Raw genomic sequence first — 21,211 nt, forward strand, 5'->3', positions numbered from 1 at the left:
TAGTTAATAGCTTGGCATACAGCCTTGCAAAGCCATTACATCATTAAATTGCTGTAGTCATTTGGACACAAAAGTCTTTCTAAACCAGAGAAAAGTGGAATCATTAGCTGTTAACAACACAAAGGTGGTCATTTTCATGCGTTTAAAGGATGCTATTGCATGTAACAGCCTGTTTTACTGGGCTACTCTCAAGAGTGAATAAATGCATGAAAAAATATTTTAAAATATTCTTTAGATGATACAAAAACTCATTAAGGTGTGTCATTTCTGAATAATTGGACTATCCTCTAGGGAAGGACTTTCCAGTGCCTTGTGATATAGACTAATTTGACTAAAACTTTCAACTGCTAAAATATAACCTCCTGGCTTTATCTTTGGTGTTTATTATCTTTTCACTTGAAATATTGTTACAAGATCTATGTTGCCCTTTCAAAATCATCTAATATTAAGTTTTATAGGTATAAGTGTTTAGCTGACAGCAGGAATATCTGACTAGAGTAGAGCAAAGGTTAATTTCAGTGTAGTGGATGTCCATATTGTAATATTTATTATATTTTCTATTATAAAGCTGATGATGTATGGCTAATGCACTAAGAGTTTTCTTATCTGTGTTTGTTCTATTATTGGCTGGCAGTCTGTTGTGCTCTGGTTTGTTCAGTGTCTGCTGTTGTGTGCAATGTCTATTGATGTATGGCTGGTAGTTTAAAGGTGGTCCAGTTTATCATGTCGTGCTGGCCTGGCCTGTCCTCTCATCTCTCAGCCTGTCACCTACCTAATGGGAGGCCATCCATCACATGTACAAACACACACACACACGCACACACACACACACACACACACACACACACACACACACACACACACACACACAAACAGACATATTTGCCCCTTCATAAAAGACCTAACATAGTGTACCAAGCTAAATATAAAGTAAATCACAGATCTCTGGATTCATTCATCATGACAAGTAAAAAACAGTTACCACAGAACAGTGTCCACAGCTCCATGTTTCTACAAGCCTACAGTCAGTGAGTCTTCTCAGTATAAAAGATAGTCACTGTTCACTTAAAAAGAAACATAGTTCCTCTTACTTAAGTGGTGCTAATGGCAGCATCTTAAATATGGCCGACTACAACATTATAGCATTAAACGAAAAGCCTCCATGAGCAGTGGTATTCTGGGTCAAAATATCATGTTTTGATATTGTTCAAGGACCTGCCAAAGTATGCAGAAATTGGCTCAGTCTAACAATCATACTGGTTTCTAGTATTACCAACAAAAACATTGAAGAGTTAGGAATATTAGCAACACAATCTCCAAGACTAACTGTAGACTGAAGCAACTGCTTGGTCCAATAAATCACAGTTTCTTTTGCGGATACTGACTGTGAGCTGAGAATATGGTGTAATGGCGTGGGGAATATGTCAGCACACATTAAGATAAAATCAAAGTGGTAAAAAAAAAAGTAGGTTGCAGGACTGCAGCAAAAGTAATCTGATTCAAAAAGGAAAAGGCTAAATATAAGGACACTGAATATAAAATAGGCAACTGTCTATAAGAAAAAAAACATTTAAGTTGTGAAAAGGGAAAGTAAAAAAGTTGGGAGAACTTAATGGCCATCCAAGGGTGTTATTAAGTACAACTTGTTAACACCCTTGGATGGCCATTAAGTTTCAAAAGAGCACATTTGTGATAAGGTGGAACACAATGTTTGTTGCTGAAAACTCTGTTAGACAGTGTTGAATCAGCTTGTTTAAATTAAGGTTTCCTTGAATGGTCTGATGCCTGCTAGACAAACTATAAATCATAATTAGAATCAACAGATTTTTAAACCAGTGGACAGGCTTTGTTGCCTGCAGTATATTAACACCTGTCTGACTTTAGCTGGCTTTGTTCCCATTGCAGCCTGAATGCTTTCTTACTTTTTAATGCACACACACCCACATATACGTGTGTGTGTGTGTGTGTGTGTGTGTGTGTGTGTGTGTGTGTGTGGACACTCCAACTACAGAGTAATTGGTTGTGAACTTTAATCAGTAAGTGGACAGACTGTCATTTCTAATATACTTTAGACATCCACATCTCTTTCTCTCTCTCTCTACCCTCTCTCTCTGCTTTTCAACAAGTTTGGATTTATCCACAACACTCTTTTCTTTTCATTCTCTACTTCCTCCTTTCACCTATTTGTTTCTCCCCTCCTCTGTCCTCCCTCTGTTCTCTGTCCAAATCTCCCTCTCCTCGTCTAACCTTCCCCCTCCTTTCTCATCATTGCCAAATGTAATCTACTCTTACCTGATCTTCCCCTTAACTCTCATCTCCTCTTGCTGTGTCCTTCCTGCTCTTCTCTCACCTCCTTTCACTTCATCTGCTCTCATTGTGTCTCCTCTTTTCGTCTCTCATCTCTCACCAATTTCACTGGTACCAGACAGGAGTCGTTGTAGCGGAACTCCAACCTTAATGAAGATGAAACGGCCCAGTGTCTGTGCATGTGCAAGTTTGTGTGTGAACATTGCAGTGAATTGCCACTAAATTAAATTAATTCCTCACCCGCCTTTCTCTATCTCTGCTCCAATATGTTTTTTCTCCGTTCCTTTCAGGTTGATCAAATACAGCATGATCCTACCAACAGTTTTTCAGCTCATCATGGTAAGAAACCAATCTCAGCTCGTCAATTAGTTTTCATTCAGCCAATCAGTCAATGAATCAATTGGTTTGTTTAACAGTTTTACAATCAGCAAATCAAACCCAGTTATCACAATCTATATTATTTTATCATTTCTGCTCTGTTTTATTACAGAGCAGTTGTTTTGTAGCTCCTTCCTTCTCTTTCCCCTCACTCACTGCATCTAACCCTTATAGATGTATTTATGTAAATTAGTCTGAGTGGTGTTGACCTATTAGAGGGCTGGTGTAATTGACTGGCAGGTCAGCAATAGAGAGGGAGACGGGTTAATAGAGTGGGAATATGGACTCTACTATTAAGATTGCACGTAAACACACAGCACTTGTCTGTTATCAGCGAAGCATAACAATGTTTCCAGTAGACAATTTATTTCACCTGACCCTTTTTGCATACGCACAATCTAAAGCACCCCTCAACAAACACAGCACAATATGTTTTCAGCAAACCAAAACACGTGTGCTGCAGCAAACAATTTATGCATTACACACACACACACACACACACACACAAATGTGCACACACATACTCACTTAAAAATCAGTGTTCTGCTTGGCTGCCCATCCAGCCCTGACTAGCTGATGCAGAATGTTAAACACTGTTATCCAACAGCCTGATTAACTTCTCTCCTGATTGTTTACTCCTGTCTGAACCAGTCATGTCGGGATCCATTAGTGCCGTCTGTGTTGCTCACATTTGGATTGATTTATGCTGCCTGAAACACTCTGATCTGGATTGATTACCCCTGTCACTAGTGATCACACTTGTCATGGAGAAACTCACCTAATTGTATTTGTCTAGATGATGAAGTAGTTCTGCTTCAGACATAAAAGAACCTCAGGAAACCAGCGAAACCAGGGTTCTTAATTGGTTGGTTGCTGTGCCTGAGGAGGCAGAAGACTATTCAGAGTGGGATGCAGTCAAATACTTTTACAAATCTTGCTTCACTTGCACTGTACTGGTACACCAGTAATACCAACTAACTTCAGTGCTCTGTGAATTAAGGGGCGCGACAGTGAGTCACTAAGTTATAAATCATTTTTGGTTGCCATTTTACATTGTTCTTTGCTAGGTTCATGCTTTCAGTGATATGCATCAAGTCCTTTCATGGCTTATTAGTCCATAAAGATCAAAATAAATTAGCTTTAGCCATTTGTTGTCACTGACAGGCAAGTTGTCCTAGGTGTGAATTGATGTCACTGTCTTCAGCCTCAGGCTACTGCACATGATGAGCATCAGCTAGTCTTATCAGCCCATACACAGATCATACTGATGTGCACAGACCCTGCAGGCAGAGCTGATGTATCTCAGAGAGGATCAAATAGTAAAATGAGGGCAGGAGAGAGAAGGAGAAGTGAATTAGGAAGGAGAGAAGGTTTTGTGAAGAGGAGAAAGAGAAGAAGAAGAGAGCAAAGGGAAGAAAAGCAAATGAGGAGGAGGGAGAGTGCAAAGATATATGAGTAGGAAGAGAGTGGAGACTACAATGTTGCCCCTTGTTTCTCTTTAAAACAATCTATTAACACAGGTCAAAACTCCACCATCCACTGACAGACAGAATTAATTTGATCTTTTGCTCAACATTGCACTTTAATAACAATTTTCGCATGAGATAGAATAAAGAATGATAATAAATCCCTGCAGCACACATACCAGTCAGTCAGTTTTTCTCTTACTGGTTGGCCTCTGTGTTGTGTGACCCATGACACACTAGTAACAATTGACCCTTTCTACCGTTTGGGGTGTCCTGCCGAAAACAGTTTGACAGATTTGTCTTTAATCACAGCCTATGGGAAAAATTAGACCCTGGGACAGATTTACAAAATGGCTGATTCTGCCATGCCACATTTAGCTCTCTTAACACGGTCTGAGCTTCCAGGAACAGCACTGGGTTAAAGGCCTAAAACACCAAACTAAATCACTGAAGCTTAAAAGCAGACATTGGCAACTTACTCGGTAATATGGGGGTTGATCGTTTGGAACCAAAGCTTGTGTGCAGTGTACATAGGTTTTCAATGAGTTTAATATGTTTGAAAGATGTTTGTAATGTAAAGCACTGTGATGAAAGTAAGACAGAAACATTGCTATTGATAAACGGGGCTCACAGTGCGTGGAAGTCTACTACTTTACCTCTGTTTCCATTATCTATCTCAAGTCACCACAATTAGTGTGATGTTAGACAGTAGATAACGGCAATGTTACATTTGACTTGAAAAATATAGAATACAGGATATTGTAAGATAACCTGTAACCTACTTATCCTTTCTCTGTCTCAAACTTTTTCTAGGCTAATCATAGTAATGTTACCAGTGGGATGGTCCAAAATGCAGTTGCCTTGCTGTGTAACCTTAGTGGAGACGCAGCCTTGGACCTGGAGCCACTACATCAGCAAGGTACAGTATATCTGCATACAGTATGTATGGAGATAGGAACTATGTTACTTTCCTCAGCTTTCAGGATTCCATTCTTCTTGACTTTTCTTGTTTTGTGCTTTGTCTTACACTAGTAAGGCATCTGTCACTGACCGTACTGCACTACTACACGGTGTGTCTGTATTGTGTATCCAGTCTGCTAGCATTACTTATTGTAATGTTACTTGTTGTCATCTTGTTTTCCCAAGCCTGCTGTCCTGCTGCAGCATAATGCTTATTCAGGTCAACAACCTTGGCTGTGTGTGTGTGCCTGCGTGTCTCCATGAGGTAGAGGCAATGTTTTTTGTCTTTCGGCTATGATGAAATATTTGGATTTCTTGGTTATTCCAAGTGATTCCAGTGCATCCAGAGGGGGGGTGATCTATGTCCTCTTGGAGAGAGTCAGATAATTTTAAGCCCATTTACGCACCCAAGAGACAGTTTAGGATTTTGACTTTAATTAGAAGAAGGAATAATAAGGCACAAAGCTTAGACGTGTAGGGATGCAGCCTAAATCTAGCATTAGAGAATGAATGCACAAAATTAAAGATGTTAACAGGAATAAGAATACGAACACTGCTGTGTGTGTGTGTGTGTGTGTGTGTGTGTGTGTGTGTGTGTGGGTGTGTGTGTGTGTGTGTGTGTGTGTGTTTCACTCATTATTTTGTGTCTCATTTTGTCCATCTTTTCCTCTGCACCTCCTTCTCCCCAGCCCCCAAAAACACCACCACTATCAACCCCTCCTCTTCCTCTACTTCCATTGGGTCAGCAGTACGGCAGTTCAGTAGTCAGCATCATTATCGTCCAATCAGCTCTCCTCTCAACAAGAAACTGTCAACCCAGCACTAATACTGGCCGGGCAATTAACGCTATCTCCCTCTCCTCTCCTCTCTTACCCTACTCTTTTCCCTCATTTTTCCCATCTCCTACTATCCACTTTTCCAAACTACTCAACTCATGTTTTTCCCATCTTTTCCTCTCTTTCATTTCCTCTGTTCCCATTTTTACCCTATCCTCTATTTTGGGCTCCTTTCCTATCTCCTCTTCTCCTCTTTCTCCCTTCTTTTCGTTGTGGTTCACTCCAGATCAGTGTGGTGATGGCAAGAAAGAAGGGAGAGGGAGAGAAGAGGAGAAGGGAGAAAGCGTGAATAATTGGCTTTTTAAGGTGTGACAGAAAGAGGAGGGGAAGAGTGGTGTGTGTGTGAATGTGTGTTTTGGGAAGCAATGAAATAGACAGAGAGGAAGCGCAAAATAGGGAGGTGGGTTTTTTGTGCTCGTTGTGAATGTGTTTGTGCTCATGCTTGTGTGTATCTATGAGACAGAGAGGAGATGTGGTGCGTGCGTGTGTGTGTGTGTGTGCGCGTTTGCGTGTGTGTGTGGGGGGGGGGTGTGTATGCAGGAGCACCCAGTTTGTGTGTGTAAGAGAGAGAGAGGAGATGAGGTTTATAATTGGGCAGATTTGCCTCCGACTGAGATAATACCCCCTGGGGACTAAAGACAGAGGGAGCAGAGTCAGAGATAGGGAGGAAGAACAGAACAACATAAAGAAAAAGAAGGTGGCAAAAAAGGCATGAGGGAGAAGAAGGAAAGCAAAATGGGAGGTAAAAAGGGTAGCAGAGAGGGGACAGAGAGGAACAATGAGACAGAGAGAGAGAAAATGTGGTGTATATGGATGAGAGGGATGAAATGATAGAGGAGAAAACTGCAGGTTGAAGTGAGTGACATTTTGAAAGAGGGACCGATAGAAGCAGGAGGGGAAGAATAACTTGATTAGGGAGTAAGAGACACTACCTAAACAAACTTCTGATTGTGGATTTCTCAGTTTTTATTTGAGAAGAGACTAATGTAGAAAGTCTAGGTTGTAATCTGATTATATAAGGATATGAAGCCTAGAACTCCACTACTAAGAGTGAATTTGAGACTCATTTTGTAGGCACATTGACACACAGACTGCATGATTTAATAAGGAAATGGGCACACCTAGAGCATGTAGAACAGCCAAAATGTTTTTGCATCCCAAGCAACCCCTTAGTTTGGTCCTAGGCTGTGGTGCTGACAAGGTGTCAGTTAATTAAAGAGTGCTTGTCCTTTAATTAATTAAAAAAGTCTTCTGGGGCTCTTTGTGTCTTCAGAATCCTTGAAGGTCTTTGAGGTTCCTCACTGGGTTTGATCTGTCACCAATCCTTGTTATTTCTCTTGACCTTCTGTGAGAAGCTCAGAGGAATTTTTAGGTAATTGCTTCTGTGCCGGTGTTATCTAGTTTCTGTGGAACTCGCATTTATAAATTGCCATTTAAAATTGGGTATTTGCTTGGTTATTTCCCCAAACGATGTCTAAAAAGTTCTATAATGGTTCTTCCTCACCATGTCCATATGTGTCCAATCAATAATTATGCCCCCTGGCATAATTTATACCACTAAGATCTTCCATATTAATGTTTTTATATTAGAAAGCACCCAAGAGGTTACTGAATTGACAGTTTTACATAATGACACTCAATAAGACACTTTTGACATGAGATATATTATAGTGTGTCTCAAGTTTATGTTGTTCTTAGATTCATTAGACTAGATTTATAACCTAATATTTAGTTACATACAAAGAACAACATCGCAACGTGAATAAGAATTTTTAACATATCAATATTTACATTATGATAATATGTGACAATGTGCTGATAGTTTTAGTTGCCTAAACTTATATGAAAAAATGTATGAAGTCTATTTTTGGTATATCTTTTTTAAGTAGAATAGTAGCTCTTGTGGATTCAGTCAGGTATTTTACTTGACCAATGCATGAATGCTTAATACGAAGTTGAATAGTAGTGGCTGCTTATGTTCTCTATTAATTATTGAAATTAATAAAAGAGTTAACACAAAATCAGTTAAAGCCTGTATAAGGCCTAGGACTCATCAGGGAAAGGCCTGTAGGATCACATCAACATGGAGAATAAAACTATTCAGTGAGTACATCAAGCATGCACAATTTGACAAAACTGATTACATGTAATTAATGGATAATATTTCACTTTATTTAAATAAAGTTCAATTGAAGTATGTGAATGGTTTCTATAAGGTGAATATTCTCCATTAATTAATGTTAACATACTGTACAGTGGCTTCAGAAAATAATCAGATTCATTCATTTTGTGTGCTTTATTGTGTTGTTTTCTTTTTTAATTTTAAACAGATAAAATTGTGATCAATCTAAACTCTAATTCATAATGACAAAGTGAAATTCTGTTTACAATGTCAGGTATTTAGACCATTTTCTGTGGTCAGGTGCATCCTCTTTGCTTTAATTATCTTTGAGATGTTTCTAGAATTTGACTAAAGTCCACCTGTGGCAAACTGAATTGATTGGACATAGTTTACAAAGGCAGAGGCCTGTGTGCATAAGGTCCCACAGTTCACATTTAGTATCAGGACAAAAACCAAACCATGAAGTCCAAGGAACTCTCTGTAGACCGCTGCGATAAAATTGTGGTGAGGCATGGATCAGGGCCAGGGTGCTAAATTTTGAGTGTTCCAGGAGGACGGAGGTCTCAATCATTTTGAAATAGAATAGGTTTGGCCATGACAATGCTGGACTGTCCTTGAGTGTCCCAACCAAAGCCCAGGCTTAAACCCCATAGAACATCTGTGGGGAGACCTGAAAATGACAGTTCACAGATGCTTCCCATCCAATCAGAGGGAGTTTGAGAGAATCTGCCAGGAAGAATGGGATAAACTGTCCAAATCCAGGTGTGCAGATCTTTACCCAAGAATACTCAAAGCTGTAATTGCAGCCAAAGGGGCTTCTACAAAGTACTGAATTAAGCCTGGATACTTTTGTAAATGAGAGTTTTCAGTTTTCAATTTTTAACTTTGTCATTATGGGTTAATGAGTGTAGATTGATGGGTAAATGGCAATTTTATGCAATTAAATGTACAACACAATAACACACAATCAAGTATTCAAAAAAAATGAAGGGCTGTGAAAACTTTCTGAAGCCACTGTACAGTATGTTAACATTCATTAATGGGGAAAATCACATTATTAAAACCATCTACATACTTTAATTGAACTTTATTTAAATCAGCTGAAACATTATCCATTAATTACATGTAATCAGTTTAGTGGCGGTTTTTCTCTCCCCAGAAAACTTTCCTACTTAGCTTTGACAGTAATGATCTGAGCCATTCATCCTGTTGATTCCCTGTAGAACTCATTTTACAGTGGTGTATAAATAGATAATATTGCAAAGCATTGTGGAATGTCTATTTTTAACCTCGTTAAAGTCCAAACTCCAAAATAGGACAGACCACAATGGTTTTCACTCATAGATTATTCCCCTAGCCTTGAAATAAGCAAGTATCATCTGTACAAATGTGACATGTTTAAAATTGACTTGCTAATATTTACTTAATTAAGCTGTTGTCCTCACCGTGCAAATACACACAGAAAATCTAGAGATGCATATGCACCCATACCTGTCAGTGAAAGCAGCATCATTACTTTAAGTACAAACATACATTCACACACATGCACAGATCTCAAACTGGGTGCTCTGCCATGACACCATAAACATTTTATATGTACCTGCAAAAGATATCTACAGTAAAAGCCTGTGTAGTGTGCGTACTCTTATGATATTTCTTCTGAAAAAAATAACAGTGGTTGTTAATAAATAAATCTAATAAATCTAGAATGGTAATAAATGTGGGTCCCTATTGTAACCATGTAGTCATCCAGTCGTCCTGACCAGAGCCACAGTTGTGTTATGTTTGCAAAGACACAGCGCTAAAAGGGTCACAATGTTTGCTGCTCACATTACTCTTTAAATTATTTTTCATGTGAACTGTTTGTGCTCAATGCATCGCCAGGACGTCAGTGTCTTCCACACCCCTGATGATTTGCACAGTTTAACTAGGGAAGCTGTACAGACTATGGATTTAAAAGCAACCAGTTCAATTTGTTCTTTAAAGCTTGTGTGACTATTCTGTATCAGCTTGGTGCTTGTTGAGCATGATCTCATTAAGGGTACCCTCAGTGGGTCAAGAATGCATGAATGTGCTGTGCTTTGGAAATGCACAATTTTTTTAATTGGAGACTGCGGTTCGAAAACCTACACTCTGTCACTTTCAGATGACTTTTGCAACTCAGAGGAAAGGCTTTCATACAGCCTGTGAGCAGACTAGGAGTTACAGATGATAGTAAAAACTATCCATCAATCTGCAGTTCAGTATAGACTCTGCTTTGCCGACATTGTTGCCATAGTCATATTCTTTTTGTAGTGCTGAGGTGGATATAAATGTCTCTTCTGATTTTAACTGATTTATTCATACCAATGAGCTTCAACATGTAACTGCATTTTGTTTGAAGTTACTGGTGAAATCCAGTCAAATGAGTAAGAACATGCACAGTTCTTGGTTGTAGGAATTTTATTCCATGAAAAATATGTTAAGTGATTTTTTTTTTTTTTTTTTTCTTTGAAGGGAACAACCGGTCTAATCTAAATATATTGACGACATGAGAAAATCAACCCATTTTTAAGGTCGACAAGTTGTTTAATGGGCCACAGAGTGCTGCCAGTATATAACTAAAAAATTAAAAACACAGGATACATTTGGAAATTAAGTTGGTTAGGCGTCAAATTCCCTTTCCATTTTCCAGCTTTTCACAACTCCTTAGCCTTCTATAGAACCTTTCACTCGGTGTCGTCCTTTTGAAATCTATACGTAGTGTGACCTTTGTGGATTCATTGTGAATATTTTTAAGGATTCTACTATGCTTTAATTTTTTATTGAAATGCATGTGTCATGTCAATAGAGTCATGGCAGAATGTGTGTATTGTGGAAAAGTCAGAACTAATGCAAAGACAAAGGGAAAACTTACCAAATGCTAAGACAAATGCAGTTCACTTTATTTACAAAGCAAAGGCTTACAAGTTGATGAATTACTCCAGGGTCAAAAGGCAGCAAGGTAGTCCAAAATAGGCAAACAAATCCAAATCTCAGTCCAGCAAGAATCCCAAATCCAAAAAACAGGCCAAAGGGTCAATATACAGGTAAGATGAAGAATCAAGTGATAAAACATGCAGTAACTGACCATAATGTTCTGGCAGCTGAAGAGGTGCAACACAAGATTATAGGTACACAGGGAACTAATTAACTAATGATTGTTTTGTGCTGTTATGACTGTAGCAGGTTATGCAGCATTGACTCTGCCAGTTAGAAAATAGAAGACTATATCCTAATATGATAACCAGTTACAAGCACACACTATGTATATTCCCAATATGAGCATAAAAAATTTAACATGATCATGATCAATAAGTAATTTTAGTTTTGATTAATTATGCAGCTATAATGCCTTGTCAATAAATGGCTCAAATGTCAGGAAAGCCTAAATAGTTTATTTGTAGAATGTCCTGTTTTTGTTTTTTATTCTTGATTTGATATTTGTGATTTATTTTTTATTCGTGATTTGTTGTTATGTATAGGGATGACAGCTATTCTCAACAGATATTAAAAGAATAATGTTATTAACATATACATGAGCAACTATCTGTGGAACAGTTTACTTCTAAACAGGACTGCATTGTCAGATCACATTAACAGAAGAAGGTCTTTGTTTGACTGAACAGTCCAAAGTGGGGCAGTCTGTTTATTTAATTTATGAGGCAGCTTGACAAAGTAACAGTACATCTCACTGACAGAAGTCTAGCTTAATAGCTTTCTAGTGTCTGCAGTGTTGCACTTTCACTCACAAAAATAAACGCACACAACATCTACTTTCTAAATAAAGATCTATTGGAATAGAAAATAACCTGGCAGTACTTTCCCAGGGAAGACAGTGATTTGGTTCATTTGTTATTTAACTGTTACTTTTTTGGTCGTGGGAATGGAAATAAAATACAACTTTGGACTCAGCTTGCCTAAATGTTGGCACAGTCTACATTTTTTGGAATGCATGTGTCATGTCAACCTAGTCAGGCCAGAATCTATCCGGTCTTCACTTACACAGATGTGTGGTGAGAACACTTCAGGGACAGATGCCCACAATAGCTAACTACACACATAGAGCTGCAAAATGTGCAGTATCTTCTATGTCATGTTAAAATTAATGAGCCAAGGAACATGGGTTTGCACTTTAGTAAGTGGTATTTATTCATGGCATAGCAAGGGTTAGTATCTTTAAAACATGTTCTACATTGGTCAGTTTCTAAGGAGGGATAGAGTGAGCTGAAAAGGAAGGGGAAAAGAAGAACAGAATTTATTTTTATAGATGTGCATATAAATTGAGTTGTGCTTCGTTGTTGCTTCTTGTGTTACTGTTGTGTGGATTTGGACTTAGGCGTGTCAATACTTTTTTCATAGAAGGTTTCAACCTTGCACAGCTGTTGAAAAAGTTTTTAAATGTCATTCAGTATTTTTTTTTTCTGGTGGGCAAGTTAGAGACAATGAAATGCTAATTGACTGAAGAGAAAAAGTGTCTCTCATCTTGCACAGGAGCTATCGATCCACTGAGGAGTCAAACCAGAGCCTGCAGTTACAGACATTTACACAGGCTCAGGTTATTGTTTACACCTCAGACATACATGTAGCAGACAGAGTTGCTTCCAACATAGGTGTTTGTTGGTTTGGTTGGTGACAATATATGATGGTAGCTCATATGAATCAATAATGAGAGCAGAACTATTGTTGATATGACATGATGATCAGGCAGCTCAAGTTCTTGTTGTTTGCTAATAGGTTGCTTATATTAGTAATGTGACATGTTGGTCTGTTACGATATTTCCTGTGCAGTCTTTAATGTATTTGGCCATGTAGAATGAAGAATTTGATTTCACCAGACATGTAGTTCAGCCACTGCTTTCTCATGATGACCTCTTTTTTTTTTGCTGCGCAGGCCTAATAGAGGTGGTTGTGAAAACCCTCTCAGAAGCTGCAACAGTCCATCTGGATGGAGAGGGGCATGCCATGAGGAAGACCGGCCATCTTGTCTTACAAGCTCTTCTGGAGCTGCTTCACAACACACTGAAACAAACATCAGCTGTCGCCCGCTCTGCACTTAAGGTATCGACATTCACACAGTTAATGAGAACAATAAATTCACTACCCTGTCTTCAACAGTGGTCACTAAGCTGCCTTCAGCGAGGCATGCAACAGATCTGAAAATCTACTGAAAAACTAACCTCTAGTTTCATCTTTCAGTACTTTATTAGCTATGTAGTGTAAATTATTATTGATTATATGATTATGGTCAGTCACTTGCACAAAATAATTTCATAGATAGATAGATAGATACTTTATTTATCCCCTTGGGGAAATTCATGTGTCCATTAGCATCAGTAAAATGCTTCCATAAAAAAAAAAAAAAAAACACAGACTAAATGCAAATACCTCTTTCTACCGCATTCTTGTCTAGCCTTTCATCCACTGATAAGGCACATAATGGCCAGAAAGTGTAATGTTAATTAATTAGAAGTTAATGTGGATGTGGTCTCAGCTCTCTGCATTATTCATATCTACAAATTTATCTGTGGAGAAGACATCAATATTTGGTGATTTATGCTTTCATGTTACTAACTAATATCCTTACAAACTTATAATTACAATTTGGCAACATTACTTGCAAAGAAATTCTAAAGGAGCCACAACAGCTTCTCTTTTATTTTATATTTTTTAAATGATTGGTACCTGTATGTCAGTTTTTTGCTGTATCATGTTACATTGGTCCTTATTCTGGTGTATCTCCCACATTGATTGACCACTATTTATCAATTTCATTCTGTTGAGCACAGAATCACCAACAGAATCACAAAGTCAGCTCCCTAAAAATGTTGTCCTTGTATCATGTCCCTGAAGGCATGTGTGTATGTGTGTATGCGTGTGTGTGTGTGTGTGTGTGTGTGTGTGTGTGTGTGTGTGTGTGTGTGTGTGTGTGTGTGTGTGTGTCCATTGATGTGTGCAGTGGAAGCTAGCAGGTTTGAGCAACTGCAATATTGAAGTTGTGGACTCAGGAGAAAGCGGATGAGGTCCCAAGTCACTGGGACAAACACACACACACTCACACGCACGGCGTACGCAGAGGGGCCTGTCTGGCTATGTCCCTGCGGCCTCATTATCACCACTGGCTTTGTCCTCAGTTTGCCTCCCCACACACAGATGCACACACACTCACATATGCTCACATACACACACCAGCCCCCATCTCCCCATAGTGTGCACCCCAGCCCAACGCATACATATTAATGCTTAGATGAGGGTGGGGGACTAAAGGGGAGGCAGGGTAAAAGACTGGATGGAGACGGACAGAAGAGGGAGAGGGGAGGATGGAGAGATAGAAGGAGAGACAGAGATGGAAAAGGGAGCAAGCAGACTGTGCAGCGGAAATCAATTCTGTGAGAAATGCAAAGCTCATTAAAAAGAAAACTTCTTCCCAAACCAAATTCATTTGGGTAATAAGGTCTGATAAGGAGAGAGGACGTGACTAGACCGCTTTCCCCAAACTATTACTCTGTTGGTCAAGAGAGAGAGTCAGAGATTATATATACTTCAGAAAAAAGAGAAAGAGAGAGAGAGCATAACAGAGGACAAGTGACTTTGGGGGAGAGAGAAAATGTGTGCCAATATTAATCACATTATTCCACTGCTAATTGGCCTGAAGTTCCACTGTAGGCATGAACTGAACTAAAATAAGGCAAAGTGAGGGACAGAGGTGCTAAAGGGGGAGTGGGAGGGTGGAGTAAGGAAAAAAAGGATGACGTGAGAGGACTGAAGTCTTAATGAAATGCAAAAATAACTTGATGTGACAAATTACATAAATACATTAAATAAATAAACTGAACACATCCTGTGCTAAAGACGGGTTAAAATAACAGCATATGCAGGAAAACTACTTCCTGCCTTAGTCTATCAGTGTGTCTTTCTGTGTCTGTCTCAGTCTGTCAGAATGTGTCTTGGCAGGTCTCTGGATCCATCATTATTGACTGTCAAATCTCTATAAATGATTTAACGTGTGTGTGTGTGTGTGTGTGTGTGTGTGTGTGTGTGCGCGTGTGCGCGTGTGCGCGTGTGTGCGTGTGTGTCTCTGTGTGTGTGTGTCTCTGTGCGTGTGTGCGTGTGCGTCTCTGTGTGCGTGTGTGTGTGTGCGTCTCTGTGTGTGTGTGCGTCTCTGTGTGTGTGTGCGTCTCTGTGTGCGTCTCTGTGTGTGTGTGTGTTTGTATAGAGCCAGAGGCTATCTTGTCCAGCAGTAGAGATGGAGGCAGCAGAGAAGCTGCTCCTAGCCAACAGACCCCTGAGCCAACTCAGCACACACCTCATTCACATGGTGAGACCAACACTCAGAGCCTGTGTGTGTGTGAGTGTGAGAGAAAGAGAGAGAGAGAGATACAGAAAGAGAAAACATGCCTATTTGTCTAGTTACGTGTTTTCCCAAGTTGTTGTAGGAATAAGTCTCTGGTTATGATTTCTACACATGAGTAAAACTCATGTAAAAAAAGTACTCATGCAAGATAAAGATCTCCTTGTTTAAGTAAACTGATTGAAAGTGACACTGTATGTAACTTTTCACCAATTGCTAATGTCCACCAAAGTCACTTCCACCATAGATCTATAAGTGTGCATAACTTTAGTGAGTTTATAAGCCTTATCATTTCACAGTTGGTTCCACAGATAAGTTTGAAATGCTCATAACACACCAGTTTGATCTCCATTTTAGTTCTGTTTTGTTGCTTGGATCCAGGACATCTAAAATAACCTTTCCATCTAAAGGTAAAACAGTGAAAGTTAAACCAGATTAATCTATTAAGAGCAGTAAAACCATCTGCCACTATTAAATATTTAATTAAATATGTCCTCTCTCAAACTTACTCCCATGTCTGATTGCACTGTAAACACCAAAACTACTTAGTTAAAAGTTCTTCCTTAATTAGCTTTCTTCTGAAAAAGTGTGTATATCTCTGTGAAGATATTATTTTTCAAGAGACAAATAAAATGCTTTATATGCACTTTCATGCACAGATTCTGTGTCCACTAATTCCTTCAACTAATTTTGTTCAAGTTATATAGTTTTTTCCAAATGTATTGATAATTTCACATGTGATTATAGTGTAAGAATGTTACATAAATACAGTATGTGCCTTGCACATGACCTTTCTATTCAATACAGATGATTATCTTAGTGTACTAAAGTAATTATTCTACAGTACCAGAAATGTGCAGGGTTATATGTGCAAGTACTGTTACAACCTGTAGATGTTGTGGACAACACAGAACCTGATGCAATCTGAAAAGCTAGAAGATAAGAGTAGGTACAATCTTGGCCTTTCTGCTAAGAGAAAAGGGGAAGATGTTATCGCAGTAGCTATTCAAACATCCACACCTTCTGGCAGTATACACATTACTGAGGATTAAATAATCACTTAAAATTGGACATTAAACAACAATTTGATGCAAAATAGCTTCCTCTATCTGCACTCAGAATCTTACAATTATGATTGAAGTACTACAATGTAAGAGTTAAAATCTAATTCACTTAATTAATGAACACTGGTCTTTGTTTCTTGCCCTCTGCAACTTTCCTTACTTAAACATGATTTATAAACTTTTCTAAACAAAACAGTGGCGTAGGTGAATAAATTAATATAATAAGAGTTGGATAAGACAAGGTAAAGAGTGGAAGAGACAAACAAATGACATGCAAAGATGGAGAGAATCCATTCAAAAGAGAGTAGGAGCTGTGAGGCATCCTGGGAAGTTGAGGATGTAAAGGAGAGGGTGGGCTGGGAGGAGGAGAAGAGGGCATCTCAAGGGAAACAATAGAGGTTTTTACGTATACTTGACACATTGAGTGTCTGTGTGTGTCTGTGTGTCTGTGTGTGTGTGTGTGTGTGTGTGTGTGTGTGTGTGTGTGTGTGTGTGTGTCCATGTCCCTGGTTGTGGATGAGAAGGTTAAGGGGGCAGCTGACACACCCCCGGCCTCCGCACAACCCCTTTGCTCCATGGGGTATTAGTAGGATAGAAGGAGCAGGAGTGTCAATATGATCCCTGCATCTAATATCATTAAAGCTGCAAAACTAGCTTTTGTTGAAAGCATGCAGTTCTGAAGAGCAGTGGGCCAATTATTGACGCATGGTAAAGTATTATGATTTCCTCAGTGCAGTAAATTTTCTGACAGTGGGTCAGTTATGGACCGTAATCTTGTTCTGATGCACTTGGTGTAAAGGGAACATTGATCCTGGATGCTTGCCTGTAACATGTTTTGATATTTACTTGATATTGCCTCCAAATTAATAAATATATACAAATACAGTGCAGTAAACAACCTCTGCTAGTGTTTGTGTGAAATTGTCTATTGATTATAAATCATAAATTGTGCATGTAGTGGCTTAAATCATTGATTTAACTAAAATGCTCTTGCGTGTGCTTTAATAGAACTTGTGTGTGTGTGAAAATGTGGCTTAATTATTTGTCATTTCAAATTTCTATTTCAAATATTGTATTTATGGTATGCACAGTAAGTAAACCTTGAGGAAGGAGAATTAAGCCCATGGACCAAATCACAGTAATATAAATAGAAACAGGAGTAATTTTATCTTTTGATTTGTTAACTGATTTTCTTTATTTGTAGCTGTCCACTGAAAACCAGGAGGTGTGGGAGGAGTCTATTCAGTGTCTGTCCCTATTGGTCCAGCTGTATGGCGGAGAGGGCCATGACTGTCTGTCACCCTCTTGCTTGCAAATTTTCTCACATGTGCTGCGTACATACCGGCATGCCGAGACCCCCCGAATACAGCGCACCACCCTTAGGATCATCAAACGACTGGTGAGTACAGTGCCTACGTGGGCAGACACACACAGTCAGAAACAGACCAACATCTAAGCAAAGTTTCACATACATGTCAACATTACTTGTATGAAATTTTATCAGATATCAATTTGTGTTCCATGTGTATCCATTCTTCAAGTGCCACTACTGGTTATAACGCGGCACTGAAACATGTTTGAATAGCTCAGTATGACTGAGGAACCTTGGCCCTGTGTTTGTTTGTATTTTGGGGGTTGAAATATTAACTGCCACCACTGCAGAATAAAAATATTGGAATAATAAAAACATACTCAGTACAGACAGCCAGACAGACAGACAGACAGACAGACACACACACACACACACACACACACACACACACACACACACACACACACAGACACACACACACACACACACACAGAGTCAGAGTCAGCTGTGCTGTGCTGCTGTTCTGAAAATTGAGTGTAGTTTTACCAAAACTTGACTGACAGAGGGAGCAAGACAGAGGGGGAGAAAAAGTGTTGGTTTGTATCTGCCTGTCACTCTCTGTTCGAGTGTCTGTCCAATTTTGTCTGATAGTCAAAATGATTTGTAATACAGGCCAAAGACGGCTGACTTGTAGAGTATACTGCAGTAAAGCAGGTGGAGATTTAGTGAAGCTTCTATTTCCCAAACATAATAAATAACATTATCTCACTCTGGTCACATGGGGAGACTGATGCAGCTGAAGACAGTTTTCACTAGAATTAGGCAGGTTTTAACAAGGAGGCAAATTCTTGTGCTGATAGACACAAAGCAGACTAAAATTAGGCTGAAACAATTCAGTTCTTAAATTAAAAAGCCAACGAAGAAGTTAACTTATCTGCCAGTAAAATATCGAGCTGCCACACATGTAGCCCATTGGGAAGTCACTCAAACTACAAGTTTGGAGTATATTTTCTGTAGCTTAGCTTTTCAAGGAAATAAATTCATATAGGAAAATACAGTACAAGATTCACACCCAGCGCTAACACTCAGTGGCAATGCAGAAAGCAGTATGCTGTTTCTGTACCAACCTGACAAGTAAGTATTTTACTTTGACACCAAAGTTTGCATCCTATCTCAGGCCAACTATTGATTGATTTTTTAAACCATGATGGCAGCATTTCTGTGACCTTAAACATGTAAACTTAACCATACTTAACTAGTCGTGTCACAGATTCTGTTGGATGTTTAAAAATGTAGCCCGTACACAAGTAATCCAGAGCTTTGCAGAACGGCAGGCTTGGAGTGGACAGTGAAAATACTTCTCAAAAGTCAACATGACCAAGTTTTAAAAAATTGCCTGATTCTCCTGTAGACCCTCATGAATTATGTAAAATGTACTCCTAATGTTTGGGCTTGGCCGCAGGGTCATGAAATAGCTTCTGTATGTGGGACAGAAGGTGAGCTGTCAGCCTGAGATCATATGATCTGACTGAAGGCTTTGCCTGGAAGCTTCCTAATATTTGTAGTTGTGAGTGTATGTGGGAGAGAGAGAGAGTTTGCGTGTGTGAGCAGGAGTGCGTGTGTGTATTTTTGATTCCTGTCACTAATTAGATCCAGCCACCTGAACCACCCACTCTCTGTCACACACAAGCTCACAGACTTACCTCTTTCTCTGTCTGTCTGTTGTAACAAATTTGTCCTCGTGCAGACTCCCTCATTACCACTGTGCGAACAGCTACAGTAACATCGAGGTGTGTATTCTCTATCCTGCTCACCACCCAGAGCAACACACACATAAAACTGTGTGTATGTTTCAGCCATTTCCTCGTAGCTAGTGGATGAGTCACTAAGCAGCACAGTGCTAGGAACTAATTTATTTGCTCTCAGAAAAATATCCATCTACCTTTCCACGCATGTAGTCATTACACATTAGTTATTTTAAAAGAGTTAACTGTTATAGTTTTACTCTCCCTCAGAGTACTGTTACAATACTCCCGCCTTGCACTTCTTTCTATTGTAATTCAGTAGCTAAACTTAAAAAAAACAAAAATATCTCATAACCATTTTCTAAATTGGGTTTTCTTGAATCTCATTATCATCCAGTCAGTTGGCAGAGAGCAATGTGTGGCTTTAAAAGAGTTCAACAGACATTCTTTATCCTCACAACACAGTTTTCCACATCTATACCATCAGAGAAACACAGTGACTCACATATTCTCTCTCAAACACACACCTACACACAGACAAGTGCCTGCCCTTCAACAAAGGCTTTTTAATTATCTTTCATTGATTTCAGGGCTCTGTTAATCTCAAACAAAGATCCCGCTCATAGCTTGGAAACAGCCAGGGAGGAGAGAGGGAGAATGAATCAAGAGTGAATTAGTGAAATTTTTGTCTATTTTTCAATCACAACTTGGTAGGACTTAAAGGGGAATGCTAATTTAATGAAAAAGGATTCAGAAGACGTTGTTAGAGAAAGAGGCATTTATTATTTCTTTTAAAGCAGTTTGATTTGTCTGTGTAAAATGTTTTTAAACTTTATAGTCTGCCTCTAGGAACACTGAATTTAGTGTGTCCCTTAATCTGTCTGCACAATTCATGTCTTCCTCAAGTCCATTTCATACATGTTAACTAGAAGTAATGTTTATTATTCTCGTATTTTTGTATAAATTGTGTTCACTCTATGTGGCAAAGCTGGATCTGTGAGGGAAGGCAGGATGCTGTTATTGATGTCGTCCTGTGTTTTCTTTTCACTGCTTGTTAATCTCACTCTTTTATTCACCTCTCTCATCTCCATAGGCAGTCTCAAAAATGTCTAAGCCTATTATGTTCAGTTATTGGGACCTTTGCCATGTTTGAGCCAGAAACATGTACATTTATTTATTGATCCATCAGTCCCTAATTTGTAGAGCTTCCTGCCTGACCAAGTGCACAATCAAACTCCCTGGACTATTTATTTTTATGCCAAGTCTCTATAGGTGGCATGAATTGAACTAAAGAAACACAGCACAATTCAACATGTTTCCAGTTTCCTCAAGGCATTTTCACTACACCTGACTAAGTATTACAGCAAGAAAAGTTTAGAAATGTTGACCAGTGACATCTGCACCAAAAGTTTAACAAGACGGAATGAAAAAGTATCAGGCAGGGTGGTCTTATCCTTCAAGTTTGAGACAAATGAGGTGAAGAAATAAGGAAAATTGTGAGTCATAATGTCCATGGTGTGACGCACTGTAATCAAACTTGACTGTATGGTGTCAGGACTATTTATCAAGTCATATAAGATCATAAAAATATATTCATGGACACTGAGACAAACTGCACAGGACATGAAATTGACTTCAGATTGTACTCCAAT

The 21,211-nt window shown here is 39.0% G+C and overlaps 1 protein-coding gene across 1 annotated transcript in view; it reads left to right on the top strand.

The window, feature by feature from the left end:
• Window positions 1-21,211, top strand: part of ulk4 (unc-51 like kinase 4) — an 81,280-nt gene that overhangs the window by 52,890 nt on the left and 7,179 nt on the right. Inside the window, exons 31-35 of the mRNA XM_023410419.2 lie at window positions 2,598-2,646; window positions 4,965-5,070; window positions 12,982-13,148; window positions 15,304-15,405; window positions 17,707-17,901. Of these exons, the coding sequence (XP_023266187.1) occupies window positions 2,598-2,646; window positions 4,965-5,070; window positions 12,982-13,148; window positions 15,304-15,405; window positions 17,707-17,901 (619 nt within the window). The remainder of the gene's footprint in view (window positions 1-2,597; window positions 2,647-4,964; window positions 5,071-12,981; window positions 13,149-15,303; window positions 15,406-17,706; window positions 17,902-21,211) is intronic.

The sequence above is a fragment of the Seriola lalandi genome, unplaced genomic scaffold, assembly GCF_002814215.2.
Source record: "Seriola lalandi dorsalis isolate HSWRI2012SDOR001 ecotype SW California unplaced genomic scaffold, Sedor1 jcf7180002054425, whole genome shotgun sequence".
In the NCBI taxonomy this organism is placed as follows: Eukaryota; Metazoa; Chordata; class Actinopteri; order Carangiformes; family Carangidae; genus Seriola; species Seriola lalandi.